This window comes from Epinephelus fuscoguttatus, linkage group LG20, assembly GCF_011397635.1.
Source record: "Epinephelus fuscoguttatus linkage group LG20, E.fuscoguttatus.final_Chr_v1".
NCBI lineage: Eukaryota > Metazoa > Chordata > Actinopteri > Perciformes > Serranidae > Epinephelus > Epinephelus fuscoguttatus.
This window is the reverse complement of record NC_064771.1, coordinates 38,928,363-38,953,339: the sequence shown is the minus strand read 5'-3', so window position 1 is coordinate 38,953,339 and position 24,977 is coordinate 38,928,363. Positions and strand designations below refer to the sequence as shown.

Below are 24,977 nucleotides of genomic sequence, written 5' to 3'. Positions count from 1 at the left end.
AATCATAAAATGTATGAAATATCATTGATAAAATATCTAAGAAATATTAATAAAATGTCCGAAATATTATCAATAAAATGTCCGACAAATATGAATAAAATGTCCGAAAAATATTAATACGATGTCCGAAATATTATTCATAAACTGTCCTAAAAATGTTGATAAAATGTCCGTAGAATATTAATAAAATGTCAGAAAAAAATGATAAAATATCAGAAATATTACTTATAAAATGTCCGAAAAAAATATTAATAAAATGTCAGAAAAAAATGATAAAATATCAGAAATATTACTTATAAAATGTCAGAAAAAAATATTAATAAAATGTCCGGGAAAAAAATTCATAAAATGTATGAAATATCATTGATAAAATATCTAAGAAATATTAATAAAATGTCCGAAAATTATAAATAAAATGTACATAAGATAAAATAGAATTTCCGAAAAGATATAAATGTCCACAAAATTATTCATAAAATGTACGAAATATTATTGATAAAATCTCCGACAAAGATAAATACAATATCCGCAAAATTATTGACAAAATGTCCGAAAAAGCATTATTAAAATGTGCGAAATGTTATTATTAAAATGTGCGACAACTATTTATAAAATGTCGATTTTTTTTTTTTTTTTAATTAAAATGTCCGAAAAAAGTATTGGAAAAAAAGACCAATACATATTGATAAAATGTCCGACAATTAATTAATTATATGTCCGAAATATATTTATAAAATGTGTGAAATATTATTAATAAAATGCTCGATATATTGTCTGACAGTACAGTGATTTTATTTTGACAGGTTTTATTTCGCCGGAAGTCCGGTTTGCGTGTTTCTCGTAACCGCGGCTGCATTGACGGGTTTATTCCGGTAAATATGTGAGGCGGCGATAAGGACTGACCGGAGGAGGAGCTCCAGCTGGTGTCACCGATGATTCACGGAGGCTGAGTTAACGGGAGATGAGCGGCGGAGGCCGAACAGAGAGCACCATGATGGGACGGAACACGGTCCGACTGTGGCTGACATGGGGTAGGTTATTAACTTTATCCTATAGTCATATATATATGTGTGTGTGTGTGTGTGTGTGTGTGTGTGTGTGTGTGTGTAATATTTATTATGAGGAGGAAAGAGTTTGTGCTGTGTCAGTAACGTTACAACAAAGTGTTTATAATGAGCAGAGGAGTTGAAGCACGTTGACAGGACACATTGGTGACAAGCTGCTCAAGTTCTGACGGAACTAATATTATATTATATTTAAAGGCTCGTGTCGTTTGAACAAACTGCATGAAAAGTTTGTTTTTTAATGTTAAGTCAATGTTTGTTAAAGAAAGAAGAAGCAGTGGTGTTTAACTCGTGTTGCAGTGACAATACACTGTGTATCATGAGTAAAAGTCCTGACTGCAAACTGATCTCTGTGGTGTTAAACTGTGGAGACTTCAGGGTCTATTTTTCATCTCACACACACACACACACACACACACACACACACACACACACACACACACACGTTATTATTCTGTGCAAGAAGATAAAAGTTTTAATTCAGTTTAGAGCACGAGCAGGTTTCAGCCCCACTGAAAACACCTGGCAGAGTATGAAGGCTCTTTAATCTGTAAAAATACATTTAATAAGTTGATGACGTGCTCTGAAGGTAACATCAGTAACTGCAGCTTTTAAATAGTTACAGTGGAGTAAACAAATCCACAGTTTGATCTCTCAGGTGTGGAGCAGAGGTGTAAAGTAGCATTAACTGGATGATGTGTTTCGCACCACTGAACCCAGGACGTGACATCATCAGGGACTGTTTCACTTCCTCCACATTAAAATGCCGCTCAGATATTTGGTGTAAACGTATGGAAGTGTGTTTGTGTTGTGTGGTGCAGTTTGCGTGGTGCAGACGTCTGGGATGTTGTCTCATGTGGAGCGATACGAGGTGGTCAGGCCTCAGAGACTGCAGGGGAGGCAGAGGAGGAGCCTGCAGGAGAGCCAGGTGAGTGACCCTCATCTTCCTCACTCACCTGTGACCCCTGACAGCCATGACATGATCTTACACACACACACATCAGAAGGATCAGTGCAGGAGGGAACATTTAACACGTCATGTTAGTGCAGGATCTCACTGCTGTGGCTGGTAGACGTAGGTAGAAGCTGATTTTGAGTTCTTTATATTTTATGTAGTTGAGTAAAGTATCACAAAATAACAGAGTAAATGTACTTGATTACTTTCCACACTGTGTTACAGATGAAATGATCCAACAACAGTTTATAAAGCAGCTAAATCAGTTTACTCTCACAGCTGTGCATCAACAACAATGATTCAATACTATAAAATAATTATACAACATTCTGCACGATGAGTCTCTGTTGTTGGAAACACTTGTGTATCTTTGTTTAAACGTGAATGCAGGGCTTCAACTGCAGCAGAGTATTTTTATCTCTGTGGTTTTGCTATTTTTACTGTTTTTCTTCCAGTGCTGCAAGTTGGTCTAATTATTACAGTTATTAATAGAAACCATGTGACTACATTTACAGCTCTATCCTGACACGGTTCAGTACCAGTTGGCCATTGAAGGGACAAACCACACCATTCATCTGGAAAAAAACGGGTAAATCTTTTTGTTTTGAATAATAATTCCAGATCCACTCAACAAACATGCATTTTAATATTTAAAAATATATGAAAAAGAAGTCCGTCTGTTACAGTTTGTCCACTTGTACTTGTTATAGGAATCTCATTGGGAGAGGCTTCACTGAGACACGTTATTCAGAGGATGGCAAACGGGTGATGACATCACCGGACGAGGTGAGACTTTACTGTCATTTACATTACATTTTAATATTTTAATCTTTATATCTGAAGTACGAGTGGGAAGGTAGCATAAGACACATTTTATGTTTGTTTTTATTTTAAAGGGATAATGCACCCAAAAATGAAAATTCAGCCATTATCTACTCACCCATATGCCGAGGGAGGCTCAGGTGAAGTTTTAGAGTCCTCACATCACTTGCAGAGATCCAAGGGGAGAGGAGGTAGCAACACAACTCCACCTAATGGAGGCTGACGGCGCCCCAGATTCAAACGTCCAAAAACACATCATTGAAACCACAAAATATCTCCATACTGCTCGTCCGTAGTGATCCAAGTGTCCTGAAGCCCCGACATAAAAAGTTGTTTGGAAAAACCTCATTTGAACTCATGAGACCAGCAAAAGCACGTGAGCGCGGTGCCCAGAGAGGCAGTCAGAGCTACAGGCTACAATGAGACTAAAAGCAGAGTTCAAATGAGGTTTTTCCAAACAACTTTTTATGTCGGGGCTTCAGGACACTTGGATCACTACGGACGAGCAGTATGGAGATATTTTGTGGTTTCAATGATGTGTTTTTGGACGTTTGAATCTGGGGCGCCGTCAGCCTCCATTAGGTGGAGTTGTGTTGCTACCTCCTCTCCCCTTGGATCTCTGCAAGTGATGTGAGGACTCTAAAACTTCACCTGAGCCTCCCTCGGCATATGGGTGAGTAGATAATGGCTGCATTTACATTTTTGGGTGCACTATCCCTTTAAAGCACATTTTATTTCTCCTTTATTTTATTCACTGCTCTGTTTACACACTTTTTTTCATACTCTATTCTTTACATCGGAGCAGCTGTGATGAGTCATAATTTCCGCTCGGGGATCAATAAAGTATTTCTGATTGTGATTATAAACATAACTGTTAGTTGCTGCACTGATGCACATTTTAAAGCTTTAAAACAATGATTGTATTCTCTGTAAATTACAACATCATGTCCATCATCCATTTTCAGATTCAGTGTATTTCTGTAAATTCATATAAACTGTTATTACTGATCTGCATTTTAACTGATAATCTGTGTAACTATATTAAACTATTAGCAGATGCTTTCAGGTTGCATGTATTGCTTGATTTTTATTTCTACACAGACAGAACACATATTTTATATGTCAGACATTATGGCAAATACATGCAGGTTACACAGACAGAAAGGCCACATCTGTATCTGCAAACCTGTTTATATTTGTTATCGTATGACAAAGTTATGAAATGTTAAACGTCTCACATCATAGTGTGGACTTAGTGTGAACCCAACATGATAAAGATCTGACATTCCTGCTGTGTGATTCATAACTTAATGGACGTTACTCACAAAGACACTCTCTGTGAATAACGTCCATTACAGGAATGTAAATCACAAACCAACTGCAGCAGATTGAACGCACTGATATGTCTAATCTGATGAATGTATTTCCGTCCAGGACCACTGCTACTATCACGGTCATGTCGAGGGCATGAAGGACTCTTCAGTCAGCGTTGGGATTTGTTCAGGCATTAGGTAAGAAAAGCTGGACTTAACTTCCTGTTTGTAATCTGCTGCTGACATTATGTCCAGTAAGTGTTTCTCAGATACTTGTGAAATGTGCTGCTTCGAGATATTTAGTAATCTGTTTCAATGTGTTTTTGGAGCCTGAATATGATGTAAGTTTTATATATGATTTAACGAGGGGCAGCTCATCAGAACACTGCACTGTGACTGTATTTCTACTCTTATATGTTCCACTTTATTTCCTTTTTATCGTGTTTTTAAATGTTCTGATGCAACGTGACATTTCTCAGTGGAAACTTTTATATTTGAGAAGCTAAGACATGTATACAGAACACATCCATGTGTTGCACTCCGGTGTTTACAGACTGTTTATATTAGATTAAGCTATTTTCATTCTTCTGTCGGATCATATTTACGCAGTCTTACCTCACAACACTCTCTGTGTGCAGCGGCTTTGTGAGAGCCCGGCAGCAGGTTTACCTGATAGAGCCTCTGGGACAGTCTGACGATGGTGATCATGCAGTTTACAGACGGGAGCACCTGAAGATCAGCGGCAGCCCCGGCTGTGGCTCCTCCTCCAACACCACCACGCCGTACGACCAGGAGCAGGCCCAGCGCCCTCCGCTCTCTGGCCTCTTCAGGTCCAGGTCATGGGTAGGTGATGTGGGTTTTATGGTAAACCATGAACAAAACGTGAGGTTTATCCATTTAAATATTAATACGAAGGTTGTATTTCTGTTTCCTTTTTGTCTTCAGAAAACTAAACCCATCGCAGGTCCGCAGAGGTTTGTCGAGCTGGTTGTGGTGGTGGACAATGCTGAGGTAAATATTTCATTTTATTTTCTTTATAACTAAAATGTCCATCACGAAATGAATCTGGTCTGTGACCCAGGGGGTTGGCTACAGCCTGACAGAACTCAGGGTCACCTTCCTGTGGGACCACCGCCTGCAGGAAGAGGCATTGGGGTTGGGTGAATTGCCAGCCGGGCAGCAGGCATCATGGATTGTCTTTGGGGACGTTGAATATCTCCTCTCTGGCAGTGAAGGAACTGGAGTCAGTGCAGCAGATGGATGGGTACCAACTCATAGTTGGGCTCACCTCTCTTCCATTTTCATCCGCTTTTCCGGGGCCAGGTCAAGGAGGCAGCAGGCCAAGCAAAGCACCCCAGCCGTCCCTCTCCTCAGCAACGCTCTCCAGCTCCTCCTGGAGGACCCCGAGGTGTTCCCAGACCAGATGAGATCTATAATCCCTCCAGTGTGTTCTGGGTCTGCCCCGGGGCCTCCTACCAGCTGGACCAGGAGGATCCTGATCAGATGTTGAACCACCTCAACATGAAGGAGCAGCGGCTCTACTCCGAGCTCCCTCCAGATGTCTGACTCCTCCCCCTATCTCTAAGGCTGAGCCCAGACACCCTACAGAGGAAACTCATTTCAGACGCTTGTATCTGTGACCTCATTCTTTCAGTCACTACCCAGAGCTCATGACCATAGGTGAGGGTTGGGACGCAGATGGACCAGGAAATAGAAATTTTGTTGGGAGAGAGTTACTGCCTTAAGCGACTCAAGCGAAGCACGTGAGGCGCCCAGAAGGCACCCTGATCAGTGATCACTTCACCAGTGAGGGTAAAATGTGATCGGCAGGTGAACTGGTGCAGCATCAGTAGTAATGCAGGCTTGTACTGGACCACTGTGAAGAGGGAGCTGAGCTGGAAGGCGAATCTTTAGAGTCCATCTATGTTACGACCCTCACTCATGGTCAGCAGATTCAAGCAGCCGAAATGAGTTTCCTCTTAGGATGGCTTGGCTCAGCCGTAGACATAGGGAGAGGAGCTCAGCCAACTGGAGGGAACTCGAAGTAGAGTTTCTGCTCCTTGGTGCCAAGAGGAGCCAGTTGAGGTGGTTCAGGGGTCTGATCTGGATGCTTCCTGGACGCTTCCCCTTGGAGCTTTTCTGGGCATGTTCAACTGGTGAAGAGACCGCTGGGTAGACTCAGAACATGCTGGAGATATTACGTATCTCATCTGACCCGGGAGCGCCTCAAAATCCTATAGGACGAGCTGGAAAACACTGCCAGGAAGATAGCTGGATAAATAATCTGATCATGTTTGTCTCCTTTCTTCCTCCAGTATAAACGATATGGCAGCGAGACTAAATCCCGTGTTCTCGGAGTTATAAATCACGTTGACAAGGTAATTTTATCTGGCATCATGCCATCAGTGCCGTTAGCTGACAGCTCTTGTGTATTTACCCCTGAGTAACGCTGTCTCCTCTGCCTGCAGCTGTATCGACCTCTAAACATTCGCATCATCCTGGTGGGCTTGGAGATTTGGACGTACAAAGACTACATTGACGTTGACATTAAATCAGAGACGACTCTGGACCACTTCCTGCTGTGGAGACAAGCTGATCTTTTGAAGAGGACGAAGCACGACAATGCCCAATTTGTGACGTGAGGACCTGTCTCATATGTCTGTGCAGATGTTGAACAAAGTCACGCTGCCAAGTTGACCTGATGTGAGACTTTTTTCTTCAACAGTGGCACAGATTTTGAAGGAGACACAGTCGGACTGGCAAATAAGTTTGCCATGTGCACTGGAAACTCAGGTGGAGTCAACCAGGTATGAATAATGACGTCTCACTTACATTAGTTCTAGAGATTGAGGGAATGTGTAACAATGGTATGATTCATCCTGCTGAATTTAAAGCAAGAGCTCTGCATTTCTCTCCCAGGATCACCATGACAACCCATTAGGCCTCGCCTCCACCATCGCTCATGAGATGGGACACAATTTCGGCCTGTCGCATGATGGTTTCAGTTGTACGTGTGGTCCGTCTTACAGTGGGAACTGTGTGATGGCAGAAAAGCTCAGGTGAGCACGTCTCTGCAAAGTCGACTCTTTGGTCTGTCCTGCTGCAAATACAGTTTTGCAAGATACAAATTGTTGTTTATTTGGAAGAATCATATTTCAGCTGGAACATCATGAACATTCAGCTTTCACATACAGAAGAATGTGACCAAAGTATGTGCACATCCAGACCGCTTAATACTTCCAATAGCTTCTTCTCATATGACGTCATACACTGGTGTGCTGTCCAGATGGAGAGCAGGCGACTGGAGGCAAACACTACCAACACTGCACAAATGCCTGTGATCTGTGCTGTTTATGGCCGATCCAACAGATCACATTAGGAAAATCTTCTGAAAATAGTAGGACGTAAAAAGGAGAAGTAAAAAGAGAGAAATCACTGTGAAACAGCTGCAGGTTTATATCAGAAACCTCCGTCTTCAGTCTGGAGGAGTGGAGTCAACAAATGTCAAACGTAAATGTTCTAGTGTTGTGTTAAACATGCCTCAAGTTGGATGCAGTGACTGTGCCATGACAGCTTCTGTGTTTTTTAGCTACAGCCTAGATTTTTAACGGCGTTTCACTAGATGTCTGGCAACGGTTGATGTAGTCGGTAGACAGTAGTGGCTAAAGATAGCCAACCTTAGCTAATGACATCAGCCTGACAGCAGAGCATCCATGTACGGAGGTGAAATATACTGACAGTTAAGCACATTCATGCCCCGAGCCAAAAACAAGACTGCAGCTGTTTCAGTCGTGGATCTAACCACACAAAATAGTTACAGTCCTCTAGACTCTTCTACGCTGTCTTTGGATCACCTGGTAACATTAGTAACGTTAAGAGGTCCCGGGGTCGAGGTGGTTTTTAACGACGATCGGATCACATCCAACATGAGTTTCAGTTTTCTGGCGATACCTGCTGCCTGCAGGTTTATCCGACTCTTTCATGTAGGCACTTTACTTTACGTCCAGTTTACGCAGTGTATGGATGGATCTCTTCCTGCCCTCCATCTGACTTTCCAACGTCCTATGAGTCACGTGATTGCAAACAAGCTGTTCCGCCAAAGAAATGGTTTTCCCAGTTTGGTGTGGACAAACTTGACTGGCCTGCAGAGCCCTGACCTCAGCCCCATCCAACACTTCGGGATGAACTATATCTAGTCACCAAATAAGTGTGTGATCTCGCTGATGCTTTCGTAGTAGAATGAGAGCAAATCCCTGCAGCCAGGCTAAAGAGCAGCAGATTATTGGCCACATTTGTTCACTAAAATATTCAGCAGTCACATGTGAGTGTGATGTTCTGGTGTCCACATGCTTTCAGTCATATAGCAGATAAAGTTTTTGTTCCATCTCAAATCAGAATCACAACATGAACAATTTTTCACAGTCTTTCACAAAGAGGAAATGTGTCTGCTCGTCCTCAGGACAGGAAATGAAGCCTTCCCGGAGTTTTTCAGCACCTGCAGTGTGGAGCAGCTCGCTGAATTCATGGAACGAGCTCGGCCCAGCTGCTTGTCAAAACCCAGCTCCATTAGGACCATCGCTCCGGGGCCTGGCTGTGGCAACGCCCTGCTGGACCCTGGAGAGGAGTGCGACTGTGGCACTGTGGAGGTAAAGCCTTCAGCAGATGCTAAAGGCACTGCTTGTAAGAGATTAGTCACTGTGTTTAAATATATCCTTTGGTGATGGTAGATGCCATTTGGGCTTCCTGTTTTAGCAGCCCGGTGTGGTTTCCTGTGTGTAAGGCTGCAGCTAATAAAAGAGAAGGCAGTGGTGATTCCAGTGAAGCTGAAGTTTGGCCTCAAAAATGAAAATAGTTTTCCTGTGTGTTCACATCCCACCAGAGAGAAAACATTCTTGGCAGAGATGCTGCTTGTGTGGGAGATTAAAATCTGATCTGTTTAGACTTGAAACTGGACTCACAAACATGACAACTGAAAAGATTGTTTTCCTAGGAATGCACGAATCCTTGTTGTGATGCCTCAACTTGTCGCCTGACTGAAGGATCCCAGTGTGCTCATGGACAGTGCTGTGACAACTGCCAGGTACTTCCATTAATGAAGCTTTTAAAGTGGGTTTCTCAGAATGTGTCGGCTAAAAACTGAGTAAGATCCTGTTTGCTGTATGAATTTTCCCCTGAAGGTCCCAAACCTGTGATTTAACAAGACTAATGACACTGGCTTCTCTGTGACGCTGCACAGCTGGTTTGAGCTAAATGCTAATGTTAGCATGCTAACATCCTCATATGATATGCTAACATGCTGATACATGTTCACCACCTTAGTTTAGCCTGTTAGCAAGCTTATATTTGCTAATTAGTACTAAAGAGGAGACATTTTGTCATTAATGTCCTGGACATATTAAAAATGTTGAAAAAGTCTGGGGATAATTGAAGTTATTACAGATCATCCAGAGGATGAATCCACCTGATATTGGTTAACATGTTTCACTCAGAACTACACATGTGAACGTCAAAGGAAGTTCATTCATTCATTCATTCATTCATTCATGAACATCTGAACAAAAGTTTGTGCTAATCCATCTCGTAAAGACTTGAGATATTTGACACTGGATAAGCAGCGTGATCTCATCCCTACTCGTCATATTTTGATGCTTGAGCAGCAGCTGGTACCAGTATTGGGTCCAATACTGGTACCAGTTCCTGTACCTGGAATTTGGCACCTAAGGGAACTTTATTTGGTACTTTACTCTCTCTGTAATGACAAACATTCAATCACAGCTCTGTGTCTGGCTTCTAAGCTTCAGGGCACTTTGTGGCACTTCGCCTCTTGTTTAAACCAGCTGTTCTCACCCAGATGTGCTCTCAGGTACTGAAATTCGGCACCGATGGATTTAGCATGAATTGGTTCTCAGTCATACGGACGTAATTTGGTAGTTTCGTACCCACCTTTACTAACGAGTCACTGATTACTCACTTGACTAACGACTGACATGACAAGAAAACTCAACGTTGACTTTTAGTTTCAAACAGGTCTCCTGGGTCAAAGTCCTGTGCTTTCCGGACCCATCCACCTGAAGTGGACGTTCTCATTGTTTATACTACGTCCATTGCTCTGACCGTCGAGTGATGACATGGACAGGTTTATGTTGGAGTCACTGAAAAGCCCGGAGCATCTCAAAGGCCTCGTTTAGACCTGGTATTAACATGGTGTCAGCACAGCTGGAGATATCGCTGTCAGCAGAATTCAACATATCTCCTTCCATCGGGCCAAAGGTTGGACAAATGGGTTCATGATAGAGTGTTAGCATGGTGTCACCAAGGCAACCACCACATCCTGCACTGATGATGGAGTCCTTATTGGCGACCCATCAGGACACACTAGTGTTTACACTGCAAAAGATATGTGGTCGGATCGGATTACAATGTGTCTTGGTGGTTGTTTACACTTGTATTTTTAAAGCTGTCCACTTGGGTTGGGTCATCCAACATGCATGTTAATACCAGGTGTAGACAGGGCCATAGAGACGCTACAGACACTAAGACCTGGCTGCAATAACTTAGAGAACTTTGGCCTGCTGTTGTCACTTTTGGAGGAATCAGAGCATTACCAAAGTCTGTAGAACTCACCCTCTTGGAACACAAATGTCTGAACCAAATTTCATGACAATCCAGTTTCTGCTAGTATGGCTGAAATGTCCCTACCCTTTCACCACAGTGAGTGCAGGCTACAGCAAGGCCACTGGCAGAGACACACCCTGCTAATAACTGTTGCATTATAATGGCCACAGGAGGAGGTTACTCTTCAAACCACATTAAAACAGCAGCAGTTCTTTTAACAACAGGAAACAGAGGGTGATATCCTGCTGTTTCCATGTACTGTAACTCACCACATCCTTCCTCAAATGTAGAGGTGGTGCAAGTCATGCAATGCAGCACAAATACACAGCTAATTATGTACACAGCTGAACCAGCTTCTACTTGAACTAATTCTTCCTCAGTCACCTAAAATGCACTTTAACCCACAGCTCCAACTGGCTGGAAGTGTGTGCAGAAAGTCAGCAGGTGACTGTGACCTGCCTGAATACTGCACCGGAGCATCAGAGGATTGTCCCGAAGACAGCTTTGAGATGAACGGCAAGCCCTGCTACGACCGGGTGCAGGGCTACTGCCACAACGGACAATGCCCGTCTCATGAGCAGCACTGCTGGAGGCTGTTTGGACAAGGTACTCTCAACACACTGCTGCCACGATAAAAAACTAAAAACAGGGGTTCCACTGTTTTCCTTGTTTTTTGAATAGACAAGCTGAGCCTGAAGGGACTTTGATAATTAGTCTGTTCCTAGTTGTCTCAGTAAATTTCACTGTCACATGGTGGAAACGGCTTTTTCTGAGAAACTTTGCTTCAATAGTTTGTGTTTGTAGGACACAGAGGATCACAGAGATTTGAATGAATAGCACCCTCACAGAAAATAGGAGTCTCTGCGTCCAAAAAAGAATTGAGTCGTTAAAAATCAGATTCCATTTTACTACGTCCAATTTTAATGACATCCCAACGTCATGCAACACTCCGTCTTTTGTGCCTGAACCCCTAAAATCTTCTTCTGGCACAGTGTCTGACACCAGCACTAATGATCCCAAGCCGAGCATTAGTGCTGGTGTCAAGGCAGTACGGTCATAGTTTAATGGATCGCTGCTGGCGAAGCCAAAAATACTGATCGGGGTGTCCGGTTGTGTTTGTTGTAGACGTGCACGCACACACGCTCGCACACAGTTAAGTTGTGGCTTGTTTTGGGGTGTCGGTAGAATAGTGGATAGTGCCAGCGCCCCATGTACAGAGGCGATGCCTCACTGCAGCAGTAGCAGGTTCAATTCCAGCTTGCAACCCTTTGCTGCATGTCATCCCCCCACTCTCTCTCTCTCTCTCTCTCTCCCCCCCCCATTCCACACTGTCCCGTCGATTAAAGGCAAAAAGCCCAAAAAATAATCTAAAAAAAAAAAAAAGATCATAAGTTGACACCTTAAATGTCAGTGTCACAACTTTAACTACTCTCTTTGTTTTTATTGTCTCTCTTGCATCATATATGCTTTCATGCATATTGTATCTTCAAAGCATCAGAGCCGTGTCATGCAAACTGAGAATATTTCATTTCCTCACTTGGAGGAAAAAAAGTGACAGATCACTGTTCTGGTGCGCCCCAGCAGCACTGCACCCCTGTTAACACCACTTGAGAGGTTCTTGGTGTCTTGTACATAATTTCCCCCAAAATTCAGCGTTCACATCAGTTATCTTTGGAAACTTTAGGATTTCCACCAAACTGATTTCAAATGGCTGCACAGCAGAGTTTGTAATGATGTAAAGAATAATTCAAAATACAGATATTGAGATAATATGTTAACTTTGACTTTTTGCCAGAATTATAATTTGACAGATTTAATTAAAATCATCTGGTGAGAGATCATCATTAAATGAAAACCTGTCTATATTTGTTTCCTCAGGGGCCATAGTTGGACCAGATCTGTGTTTTAACCTGAACAAACGGGGCGAAGAAGGTGCCAACTGCGGGAGGACCAAATTTGGCTACACCCCCTGCTCTGCACAGTACATGTCAACCGTTACACTGAACTTCCTGCTGAAGACCAGGCTCAAAAAACTGATCACAAAATGCACCTGAAGGAAACCTGGCACACAAAACAAATCAGTGTCAAAACGCACATCAAGAGTTGTATGTTTGAGGCTGTTTTCATCACTTTGTTCTGTGTCTTTAGGAACCTTATGTGTGGATCTATATTTTGTGGAGGCGGCGGCGAGTCCATCACAGGTAAAGGGGCATCCTACACCGTGTACAAGATTGAGTGTAAACTAGCTGTGGAGGACGACAAGACCAGAAACATGGACATGGTGCCAAACGGAACCAAATGTGGACCAAATAAGGTAAAAGCTGCAGCGGGGAGACACATGACGTGGAGCTGTGTCAGTTATGGTGGATGTTTTGCTCACAGTCTAACATTTGTGTGCAGGTTTGCCTCGGCCACAGATGTGTGGACATGTCTGTTTATGGGAAGAAGGAGGATTGTGAGAAGAAATGCAACAACAATGGGGTGAGTGAGTTATTTTAGGGTATGACATCACCAACAGCTGTTTTCAGTTTGACTCCTCTGGACCGAAGTCCAAGTGCCTGACTCATGTTTAGATAAATGTTCTGCATTTTATCTTCAGGTGTGTAATCACAAGAACGAGTGCCACTGTAATCCTGGCTGGGCTCCACCGTACTGCGACATCCAGTATACAGACTTACCTCAAGGTACGGGACACTTGTCACAGTAAATGTGTTTGTGTGGTTGCTAAACACAGAATGTTATATATCTGATGAAGCTGAAGGTCAGTGGCCTTCAGAGAGCAGCGCAGACAAAAACAGGCCACACCTGCTCCATGTATCACTCCAGCAGTGAGGAGGAAACATGAATGATTCACTATGAGTGATCGTTTTTCTTCCAGCACCGACCTCATCAAGAGTTTTTGACCTCAGTTAAAAACTTAGTTCCTGCTGAAGCTGCGCTGCCCTGTCTTGTTTCATCAACTTAGGAAAACTAGTCCATACCCACTGAGTGCACAGCTGCCCACGTACAGTTTCACATGGTGTGTGTTTGGGATACAGGTCATAGGAAACTGCAGATTAAATAGTCAACTGAACCCATTAAGAAGAGCAATGTATTCAGACAGAGTGTTTGAAAAACGTGGGACAGACAGAATGACTGACTGACAGAATGACACACTGACAGTTTCCGTGATTATGTACAGCATACCATACCATGACTTAGTCATACCAAACATTAGAAACAACACCAACATTGGTCCACAGGGGGAGCCACAGCCATCGGTCTCATTTTAGCCATTTGGAAGCATTTTTCTGTTGTTATAGCGCCACCCAGTTGCCAATTAGAGTTAAATTTCTCCAGTCACCTTGAGGCGTCCTGTTCTACATATCTACCAAGTTTAGTAAAAATCCATATGGCGGTTAGGCCTAGATAAGAAATGAGCTCTCTAGCGCCCCATTTTGTTTGATGGGCTCAATAATGGAGGGGTCCTCAGATTATGTGTGGTCATATGCCTACAAAGTTGCGTGGTGATGGGTGAAACCCTTGAGATGTTCTACACCTTTATGTGATGAGCCACGCCCTCCGCAATATTCATTGCCTTATAGAAGCTCAGTTTTAGGAAGTTTTCCAACTTTTGCCAAGAGGGAACTTTAGATATTGCTCCCTAGATTATGTTCACCCAGTTTCATGCAGATCGCTCAAACTTCCTAGGAAGAGATCCATTTGAAGTGTTTTTCAACAAATTCAAAATGGTGGAAAATCTATATAAGCGGAAGTTATGGGTTCTTGAGGCAAATGTGTTCCTCATGAGGAGAGGCATCTCTGTGCAAAGTTTCATGTCTCTACCACATACGGGGCATGAGATATGCCCATTCAAAGTTTGACATTCCAATGGGTTGCTATAGCGCCCCCCTTTGGCCAATTGATGTAATATTGCTTCATTGGCATCCTCCCATGACCCTCTACCACTGTGCCAAATTTCACATGGATTGACCAAGTCAGTGAGGAGAAAAACATGGAACACACACACACACAGAGTTTTCATCATTACATAGTAAAACAACAGAATATGAGTCGTTGTCTTTTTTGCACAAGGAGCAGAGAGAGCTGCAGGGATGTTGTTGTTGTTAGCATCACCCTGGTTCCCTCATCAACAGGCCAACAGCATTCTTCTATTGTATTTTGGATTATTGCAGAAAATAAGCTGTGTGGTGAACTCAGGTTTATGATCCTCACAGGTTTTGTTCAGCAACGTAATCTTCAAACATAAACACAACTTTTATGATTCTTTTTGTTTAATGTAAATGCAACTGCCAGAAGTAAAAAGCTAACGTTAGACTATAAACCAGGGCTGTCAAAGATAGGGCCCAGGGGCCAGAACCGGCCCACTGGATGACTTTGCACTTGTGAAGGCTGAGAGGTGGAAGAGGGCGAGTTAAACAATGAGTTGCTTTCTTCAAGTCAAACGCTGCCTCAGAAGCTTTTTCACCCTCGACCACAACACAGGTCTTTTCTCTCTCTGTAGTTTGGTGTGGTGATGTTGGGATTATGACACATCAGAGGAAATGTGTAGAAACATGCACATATAATGACAGTGAGCAGCAGACTGTGGAAAAAATGCATTTAGTCTTCTGGAGACATCACAGGCTGTTTGTCATCTGAACTGCAAATGGATGAGTGTCTTTAAAGTCCTCTTCTTCTTCCAACATTATGTTGTCATTTATAGGATATTGTGCAATGGTTTCACTGGTCAGCCCCACCCCACCCAGCTGCCATCAGACTGCACTGTATGTGGCCTGTGTGCTAAAATGACTTTGACACGTCTGCTATGAATGAACTACACCACAGTCACACGACTTCAACACTGCCACCACAATGGATCTGTAAAGCCATGGTCACTGTGATCGTGTTCTGAAATCAGCCTTAACTAGTGCATCAACATTAGGTGTGCAAAGTCATCCAGTGGACCGGATTGGACCCTTTGGTGGGCCGGTTCTGGTCCCCGGGCCGTATGTTTGACACCCCTGGTTTATAGCTTAACCTTAGCTTATTAGCAACAGCCTTTTATACGACACAAAAGCTTCAAGTTTTACAAACAGTGCATTTACTAACATATTTTATGTTGTAGAAGAAAAAGCTTGTGCTGTATCTAACCAGAACTAAAGAGCTCAGTGACTTCAAGAGGAGCAAAGTGAAGCGCAGAAGTGCTGTTTCATTCATGCACCGCCCTGTTGTTACGGTCAAAGCTTGCTCAGTGATTGTGCAATGATTTAGTCTTCAAAGTAATCAGCTAAAAACACAGATAAATGAGGAAGAAGAGATGCTGTCACACGAAGCAGGCTGAAGTTTCCTCAGCACATGCTTTACAGCACGTTGGTCTCTCATCACCAGAACAAATGCAAGACCTTATGTAACCTGTGTTTTTACCTTAAGATGCCTCATTGATGCAATTATGGTGGAACGTATCAACGTTTTCAGACTAAACAGTTGTGTCGACTCCCCGAGAGGAGCCTGCCTCATGAGAGCTTCATACGCTCAAGGGCTTTTTTCTGTTTGCATTTGCATCACCGATACGTACAGTACACTGGCTTGACGTACTGTAACACCTCTTCTTGACATACAGCGAGTGAAGAAACTCTGGCTGATGGAGCCAAAAAAGTGTCCAGATACACTATGAGTGACAACAACATTCAGGGAGCCCACTGAGGCCTGAGTGAGCCCAAGTAACAGCAGCTGTTGCCGGCCAGATGCAGGTAGAATCTGTAAGTGGCTGCAAGACTTACTTCACTCATCAGCCAGTGATCAACAGTAACCCACTGACAGACGGCAGATACTGGAATCCACCAGACACAGAGGCAGGTGGACAACATAGTTCATGTCCAGCTGTGCTCTGTAACTCTTTGCTGTTGGTCTGAAAACAGGGCGGAGGTGAACAAAGCTGAGCTAAAATAAAGCCAGGGTGGCGACAAATGTCACGTGGCACAGTCTGAGTGCTGAGGCATGGAGCAGGTCAGGACGTCTTCAGTAGGAAACACTGAAACAATCTGATGTTTGTTAGTGTGCTCGTTTGTTTACATCACATCCTGTTAGGATGTGATGTAAACAAACCAGCCGTTGGTATTTGCATTATTTTCCATTGACAAGTCAAAAATCATGTTGAATTTCCACCGTCGCATACGTATATGCTCAGTGGCGCCTGGACTTCATTGTCGGTCCAAAGCTTTAGGTTTTGTTTTGGCTGTTGTTTGTTGTTTGTTGCGGTGCACTGGCTCCAATGTTCGACCAGTCAGCGTACACTTAACGTCAGTCATGGTTCCTTTTGTGCTGCAGAGTACGCATTAGGGATGAGCGAGTAAAAATCGTTCAAACATCAAAGTTTTTTTGACCAACTGTTTGCAGACTTTGATTGAACTGTTACAGCAAAGTTGTGCGTGTGCTTTACAGCAGGAATCATGCAGAATGTACAGATCTGTAAGCTTCTTGTTGGCAGCACACAGACTGCACATGTGTAGCTTATATATATATATTTATGACATTTTATATTAAATATTAAATGTGTTGAAATCATGTCTTTGTGTAAACCACATTTCAGCCACCAGTGCAACATGACTTTAGAGAAACATCTGCACACGTATCAGTATCGTCTCTCTTTATTATGCAACTTGATGCTGCGAGCGCATTTTAGCTGCTTGAAAAGATGAAAAGAGGTTTTAGACGTTCAGACCAAAAATCACTGTTTTCTCAACTAGAATTCAGCGTTGAAATCCCGCCTGATGCTCCCTAGGTTACTTTACTTGTATTCATAAAAAGTACTTTGTCTGCACTGGACACTTGTTTCATCCGAGTATTGGGCTCAACCCCAGCACGGACTCTGAAATGGGAGCTGCTAAAGTTGTCCCTCAAAACTGCATTGTATTAACTATGGTTGTTCCTAGTTCTTGTGGTTTGGACACAGTAAAAGGGGGTTTCAAAACCATGATGAAGTTCCTCCAGTCTGAAAACATCTAATAATACAACTGCTGACTGGATATTACACTACCCTTTTCTGAAGAACAGCTTTCTTCTTGTTTTCGTCACCGAGCTTTGTCATTGTACAATTCAACCTTTTTATTGTTTGCCATTGATCGTCTCACTTTATTAATACGACTTCGTTTTTAATGAGAAACATTTCTTATTTTAACAAAATGATCTTCATGTCTCAAAGACTTCCTGTTATTACACAAATCAGCCTCTTGTTAAAACAAGAAACACGTCTCATTGTTATCAGTCGGTGTGTTGTTGTAACAGTATGAAAGAATAACTCATGCGGTCAGTGCATTCAGAGACTCTGGAACTCAGAACATTTGTCTTGTTTAATGAGACCATTTCTGTCACACTGTATCTGAGAGCTAAATGCTAACGGCTGATGTTTAGCATGTTAATGTTTAACATCTAAGACCTGCTAATGAGCACTGAACACAGCACGGTGGGAATGTCAGGAGTTACATGTCAGATATTTAGTCATAAACCAAACTAGACAGATTTCATTTTGACGCGATGATGATGCTAAATAAGACGTCAAAGGGTCACCAGAGTTACTACAGTTCATCCTCTGCAGGACATGAACATCATAGAAAGATATTTCAGTGTGGACCAAAGGAGTGCGTCCAATCGTTCAATCGTCTCGCCACGTACAGAACAGATTATAACAACAGATATGATGTTATAACAATGTGCAGCTGTAACAGTGTCACTTCCATGTCCACTCCTGCAGGTCAGATTGGGATAATAGCCGGTGTGTGTGCAACTATCTCCATCCTGGTGGTGATCACTGCGGTGACTGCAGGGCTGATGTGCTGCAGAAAGGACAACATGGACAACTACATCTCCAAAAGGTACTTGGATCAACTCTCCTGTGTCTCATGTCCGGCTCTGTCTGCATCTGTGTCTTTGTTCTCTACTTCCTCAGCTGAAAACATGTCGTGTTCACAGGAAAGTGCATTCAGCCCCCGACAAGCTGAACCCGATGTTCCAGGAGTCAAGTGTTAAAGACAGACCTCAGATCAGTCAGCCCACTTTCATGGAGTCAACAGCAACACAAGCCTGCACTCCTCTGATGGTTCGTGTGAGTCCCTGCAGAGCTGCTCCACAGGTACAGACAGCACCGAGACTAAAGCAATTACTCATGGAAATTCATGCTCAGGGATGAACTCGTGTGTGGGCAGGTTACAGACGGACGCTTTATAATGTCAAAGTACTCTGATACTTCTTTTCTTTCTCTTCCAGCCACCAAAGAAACTCTCCTCAGAGTGTGTGACCTCACAAACTGAGCCGGTAAGCTACAAAGAAAAGACAAACTTGCAATATGATCTGATGCATAATGCAAACTGAGGATCACATTCAGAGCTGGCAACTTAGAGCGGCTACTAAAGTTCAAAAAATTTAATAATACATGGAGAAAGTTATCTGTGTCCAGACGTGTGGCGTGACACTGCTCAACGGTGTATAGACCCCATGAAATGACCACAACCAACACTGAGTGTGTTCACATGCAAACTAATGCTACACTATTATTCAAACACGTAAACAGCATATTCCATTTGGATAATCCAGATTAAGACATGTGTGATACACGCAGATGTTAATCAGGTTTTTGGAGCATTCTTTGGACACAGTCTCGTCCCTGTTCTGTCATGGATGTGTTGCACACAAACCAACCAGCCAACAGTTTGCACGGCTGAGGGAGAGATGCATGCACACAAGTAAAGCCCACATCTGTGAGTCACACCTGCCTTTATATATGAAAGCCTTGGAGATCAGCAGGTATTAGGCCACGTGCACATATCACAGGGCTGACCTTTGCAAGAGAGTAATTAAAGGAATGAAAAAAGGAGACACGCTCAAACTCGTCTGTCGCTGGTTGTAAACTGAATGTTAATCACAGTATGCTCAGCTGCATGTAAACCAGAGTGTTAGTGAAACATTCACTTTCATTAGTCACATAATCAGCTCAGTGTATTTTTTATGGAATAAGGGCAAAAGGAAGTGAATGAAGTCAGTGTGTTTGTGCGCCTCTCAGACCTCTCTGTGGCTCGTTGGTTCATACTGAACATTTGATTTACAAACACATCAGAAATATACTGCAGGGTTTCATTCTTAAAAAGAGTCAGTAATTATAAGAACTTTCTAAAACAGCTGGATGCTGCATTTTTTTATCAAACAAACAGGAGGAAACAGCACATTTGTTGGGGACTATTTTTAAGCGCGGAATAATCCACATTTGGTGCTGAAGTGCGTATCTGTGGCGGCAGCACGGTGTGTGCAGAACAGCCGTTGGGACAAGATGTTCGATGTTGGGGATATAAACAGGACATAAACATCACTTTATACTTCCTGCGAATATAATACTATTAATTATATTTCCACGTGTACTTTGTATCGTCTCTGTGTTGAGACATTATTCTCTTATACTGAACAGCAGAGGTGTCACGTGTGTGTCCTCGGCCGACACGTGACACCTCTGCTGAATGACTGAAAAAACTAAGATCAAACGTTGACTGAAAGGCATTAAATCATCAGATGAAATCATGAGTGAACAAATATTTGTCTTCATTTACTGATTCATTCTTGAGGCTACTGTGATTAACACAGTGTGAAGAGTTTAAGTTTGTCAACTCACAGCTTTACACTTACATCCAATGTATGCAATACAAGACTGCTCAGAGAGCTCAGTGTGCAGAAACATTTCAAACACACCATTTTGAAAAAGGCAGTGTTCCTTGTTCCCTCGCCAAAATGTAGCTTGACTTTGGAGCGTTATTTGGCCCCTTTTCAACATGGCTGATCCCACTGGATGCTTCAGGTCCTCTACATGAATATGATACCTGTGTTTTCCAATACAGCAGGTGTTATCCGCTAACATGAGTGTGCATTACTCAATGTGTGACTTGATTGACCTCTTCTGGGGCCCCCCTTGGCCTTGGGCTGGGGTCACCTGTACTCTTTGACCCCCCTGATGGTGGGCCTGGGTGTATGTGGGATTGAGTCATAATAAACTACAGTGTACAGTGTTTATGGTCATTAAGGGACACGTCACTCAGTGTGACTGTGTCTGAACAGTGTGTCTCATTGATGAATAGCTTTTGAAAAACAATGGAGCTCTGTGACACACAGGAAGAAGATAACATCTGACGTCCTGTGTTGGTTTGGCTCTTTTTATGGGATTTAATGACACGAAGAAAATATAGAATATCATCAGACGTAACTCCACGTCAGGTCTGTTGAGTCTGTTAACTTTGAGAATTTAAAGTGATGAATAAAACAAATGTGTTCTTGTCTTCCACAGACAAAACCTCTACCTCCATCTAAACCTTTACCTTCGCTGAGTAACACACAGGTGAGTCACACCTGCAGCTGCCCTCACTTCACTTCAGCAGTCCTGAAGCTGATCTTCAACCAACAACTCTAATAACTGATTTAGATTTGTTGGCACCAGCACCAACTAACACAGACACCTGTTCACAATGCACTTTAGGGAGCACCGACGATTACTTTCACGCAACCTGGACATGCCAACCAGTTCACTCCTTCTGGGTAGCAGTCTCAAAAAACCTTTCTTGCATACTGAGTTGCAGAATCCCACCATCTCCATCCCTCTGCCTCCCATCCAAATACAGAAACCCGCTGCTCATATCTCGAACTATCGCCAAGAAAACAATTCTGTTAAACTGGAAATCAAAACAATCATTACACATCAACCACTGGACCAACCTTCTTACAGAATTCATCTCAATAGAGAAAATGGCAGCCTCTAACAACAGTAATATGTCGGCCTTTAATGAAACTTGGAACCCATTTCTCACTCTTCTCAGCTGATACATACTACATCAGAACTACATCAGAGCAGCCCACGCACATCTCCACATCTCCACAAGCCCATAAAACACTCCTTTTTTTACTTCCTCTTTCTTTCTTTCTTTCTTTCATTTTCTTTCTCCCCGTTCTCCTATTTACACTCACTTAGAATTCTTACTATATCGTTATCATTATTATTATTGATTATGATTGTGATTATATTATTATTATTATTATTGATTATGATTGTGATTATATTATTACTGTTATTATTATTATTATTATTATTCTGTGAGGTCTTCTAAATGTTTGTTGTGCTGCTGTAACCAGAGTTTCTTGCCTTAAAGGGGAACTAATGTTGTTTTCACCCTGGGCCCTATGTTCAGATCTGCTTTTGTCTAAATGAGTGATAGGATGTTCAATATGTGACATGTCTCCAGTACGAAGCTAGGGCTGACCTGCCTGCAGCCCGTGAGCGCGCGCTATATTAAATAATGAGCTCTGCGTCCGTGTACGTCCGTGTACTCCGTGTTCAAATAAATACGGGCGCTCATCAAACTCAAATGGCTCATCCAGATCCAGTTGGTCAAAATCGGGTACAAATTCGGACATGTTTGTTGTGGCAAGTCAAAACACTCACTCAGAGAGTGAAAGTCTGGCTCTGAAATCTCACATCTCGCCAGATTTGAGTTGTTGCAGGAAGTTACCGCTGGAGTGACCTTACAAACGCCAGGAGTTCCTCTGTTTGGAGTAGTCATGGCTGAATTTTGACCCGATTTTGACCAACTGGATCTGGATGAGCCGTTTGAATTTGATGAGCGCCCGTATTTATTTGAACACGGAGTACACGGACGTACACGGACGCAGAGCTCATTATTTAATATAGCGCGCGCTCACGGGCTGCAGGCAGGTCAGCCCTAGCTTCATACTGGAGACATGTCACATATTGAACATCCTATCACTCATTTAGATAAAAGCAGATCTGAACATAGGGCCCAGGGTGAAAACAACATTAGTTCCCCTTTAAAGTCGCAGCCAAATATCTGTCACAGGAGGGTTACACTGCGATTCTCTTTTTGGGACCAAATTAAATCCCAACAAAACGAACAGTTTTCTGTGCAGTTGCAGCAACTTCACATTTATAATAAATCTGTCTAAAATTGATCTTGTTTTGTTTTTCAGTATACGGCAGTCAAACCAAATCCTCCTCCTGTACCTCCAGTCAAGCCCAGTCCTCCCACTGTACCTCCAGTCAAGCCCAGTCCTCCTCCTATACCCCGAGTCAAACCCAGTCCTCCTCCTGTACCTCCAGTCAAGCCCAGTCCTCCTCCTATACCCCGAGTCAAACCCAGTCCTCCTGTACCCCAGTGAAGCCACACATTGTGCGACTCACATGAAATCAGGTTGAACCAAAGCTGCAGACGTCCAGCGTGGAGTTACAGAGAGTGAGATCCTCTCTGGGATCATGTGTGTGAGTCACAGAGGTGGAAGACTTTGGAAAACTTTACTCTTTGTCTTAAAGATGGCCTCAGTGAGCGCAGCTTCACCGGCTGAGAATGTCTTTGATGACCGACAGCATCACAGCTGCTGTGGAAAACTGATTTTGGGGCAAACTGCTGCTGCAGTTGTTGTGTGTTCGTTTAATTTGTCTCATTACAGCGTGACCAGAGTGGTGCTCACATGAAAATGTACTTAATATTTATTTTATGTCTTTTGAAGGGACTGTATGAAAATTATTATAGTGTGATGTATTATTCCTTGAAGGGGGGGTAGGTTTTGGAGGACATGAGGGCTGCACCACAGAGCCAGATTTCAACGCCAGAGTTTTCCATGTTACAAAGGTGACTCTCTTAAAACCGGGCTAGATCGTCATGGTAATATACGCTGCATGCCTAACCTGGTCGGGACCAGTTTATGTTCAGAGTTTGGGCTTCATTGGACAAACAAGCATCTTTCACTAATCAGCTCCTTTGGACATGACGTCACTCAACAGTCACCAGCCAGTCTTTGAGTGATTGAGATTCTCAGCTGAGGGAAAACGTTATAAATACAAACCTGTTGAGTCGTAACGTTACGTTAAAGCCGTGCAAACAGGCGACTGTTCAGCAAACTGTTTGCATCCAGTTGCCACGGGAACAAACGTGCATGCAGGTTGTGATGCAGAACATCTGAACAAGAATGTTGTTTTATTTTATTTGTTGCTCTCATTGAATACTGAGTGTGTCTGTCATGTGTTCTGGTCCGCTCGCCAACTCAGGAAGCACAAGGAGCCTTCTATAAAGTCACAGGCAGAGTTACACAGTGATCGTTCACTATGTTATCGATCAGGATGAGTTTTACGTGTGTTTAATTCCTTCAAACCATTCGATAACACGACCATGTTGGGTTATGTTTTTATGCTCGGTCCTGATTTGCTGAAGTCGGTTTCACACTGCTGGTACATCACAGCTAACAGAACCTGAACTAGAACATTGATTATATTAGTCTGATGGTATTGATCACAGATGATATTCAATCAGTATAATTCAGTTCCCTTTCATTTGGCCAAAAGCTAAAGTGATTTCCACGTCTCCTTCAGTGTGAGACAGCGTCAGTCCCTTAATGCAGTTCTTGAGTTAAACGTTTAAATCTGCTGCGTAAAGTTTAATGTTTAAGAGCTGTTGAACGTGCAGCTGTCACCTTAGAAATAAACAGAGCGGTGACATGAACGCATTAACGTAGAATTTTACATAATTCGTCATTTCCTGCCAGCGTTCGTCTCTTGCCTTACTTGCAGCGACAGAGTCGCTTCTCGCTGTTTTGTCATATTCTTCATAGGCAAACGTAGATGGTTCACAATAGGTTCATGTTGCGTTATAGTGTGGTCAGAATACCGTAAAACTTCAAGTAATAGCCTCGTCCCAATTAAATGCACAGTCCCTTTTTCTAGCCCAGTGTAGCCACACATTCTCACAAATAAAGGCCTGTCTCCATTAGAGGCCCGTCTCCACTAGAGGCCCGTCTCCATTAGAGGCCCGTCCATCTTCACTGGAGGCCCGTCTCCATTAGAGGCCCATCCATCTCCACTAGAGGCCCGTCCCCATTAGAGGCCCGTCTCCATTAGAGGCCCGTCCATCTCCACTAGAGGCCCGTCTCCATTAGAGGCCCATCCATCTCCACTAGAGGCCCGTCCCCATTAGAGGCCTGTCTCCACTAGAGGCCCGTCCATCTCCACTAGAGGCCCGTCTCCATTAGAGGCCGTCCATCTCCACTGGAGGCCTGTCTCCATTAGAGGCCCGTCCATCTCCACTAGAGGCCCGTCTCCATTAGAGGCCCGTCCATCTCCATTAGAGGCCCGTCCATCTCCACTGGAGGCCTGTCTCCATTAGAGGCCCGTCCATCTCCACTAGAGGCCCG

At 43.2% G+C, this 24,977-nt stretch overlaps 1 protein-coding gene across 1 annotated transcript; it reads left to right on the top strand.

The window, feature by feature from the left end:
- Positions 1-873: 873 nt before the first annotated feature.
- LOC125880385 (zinc metalloproteinase-disintegrin-like 2d) lies at positions 874-24,977 on the top strand. Its single transcript, XM_049562782.1, has 23 exons — positions 874-1,031; positions 1,886-1,992; positions 2,535-2,608; positions 2,730-2,805; positions 4,276-4,352; positions 4,793-4,997; positions 5,100-5,165; positions 6,470-6,532; positions 6,623-6,792; positions 6,880-6,961; positions 7,074-7,213; positions 8,614-8,800; positions 9,145-9,234; positions 11,177-11,375; positions 12,648-12,750; positions 12,918-13,083; positions 13,170-13,250; positions 13,369-13,453; positions 18,502-18,622; positions 18,720-18,879; positions 19,014-19,061; positions 21,073-21,123; positions 22,764-24,977. The coding sequence occupies exons 1-23, from the start codon at positions 962-964 to the stop codon at positions 22,950-22,952; spliced, it is 2,610 nt and encodes an 869-aa protein (XP_049418739.1). The 5' UTR covers positions 874-961; the 3' UTR covers positions 22,953-24,977.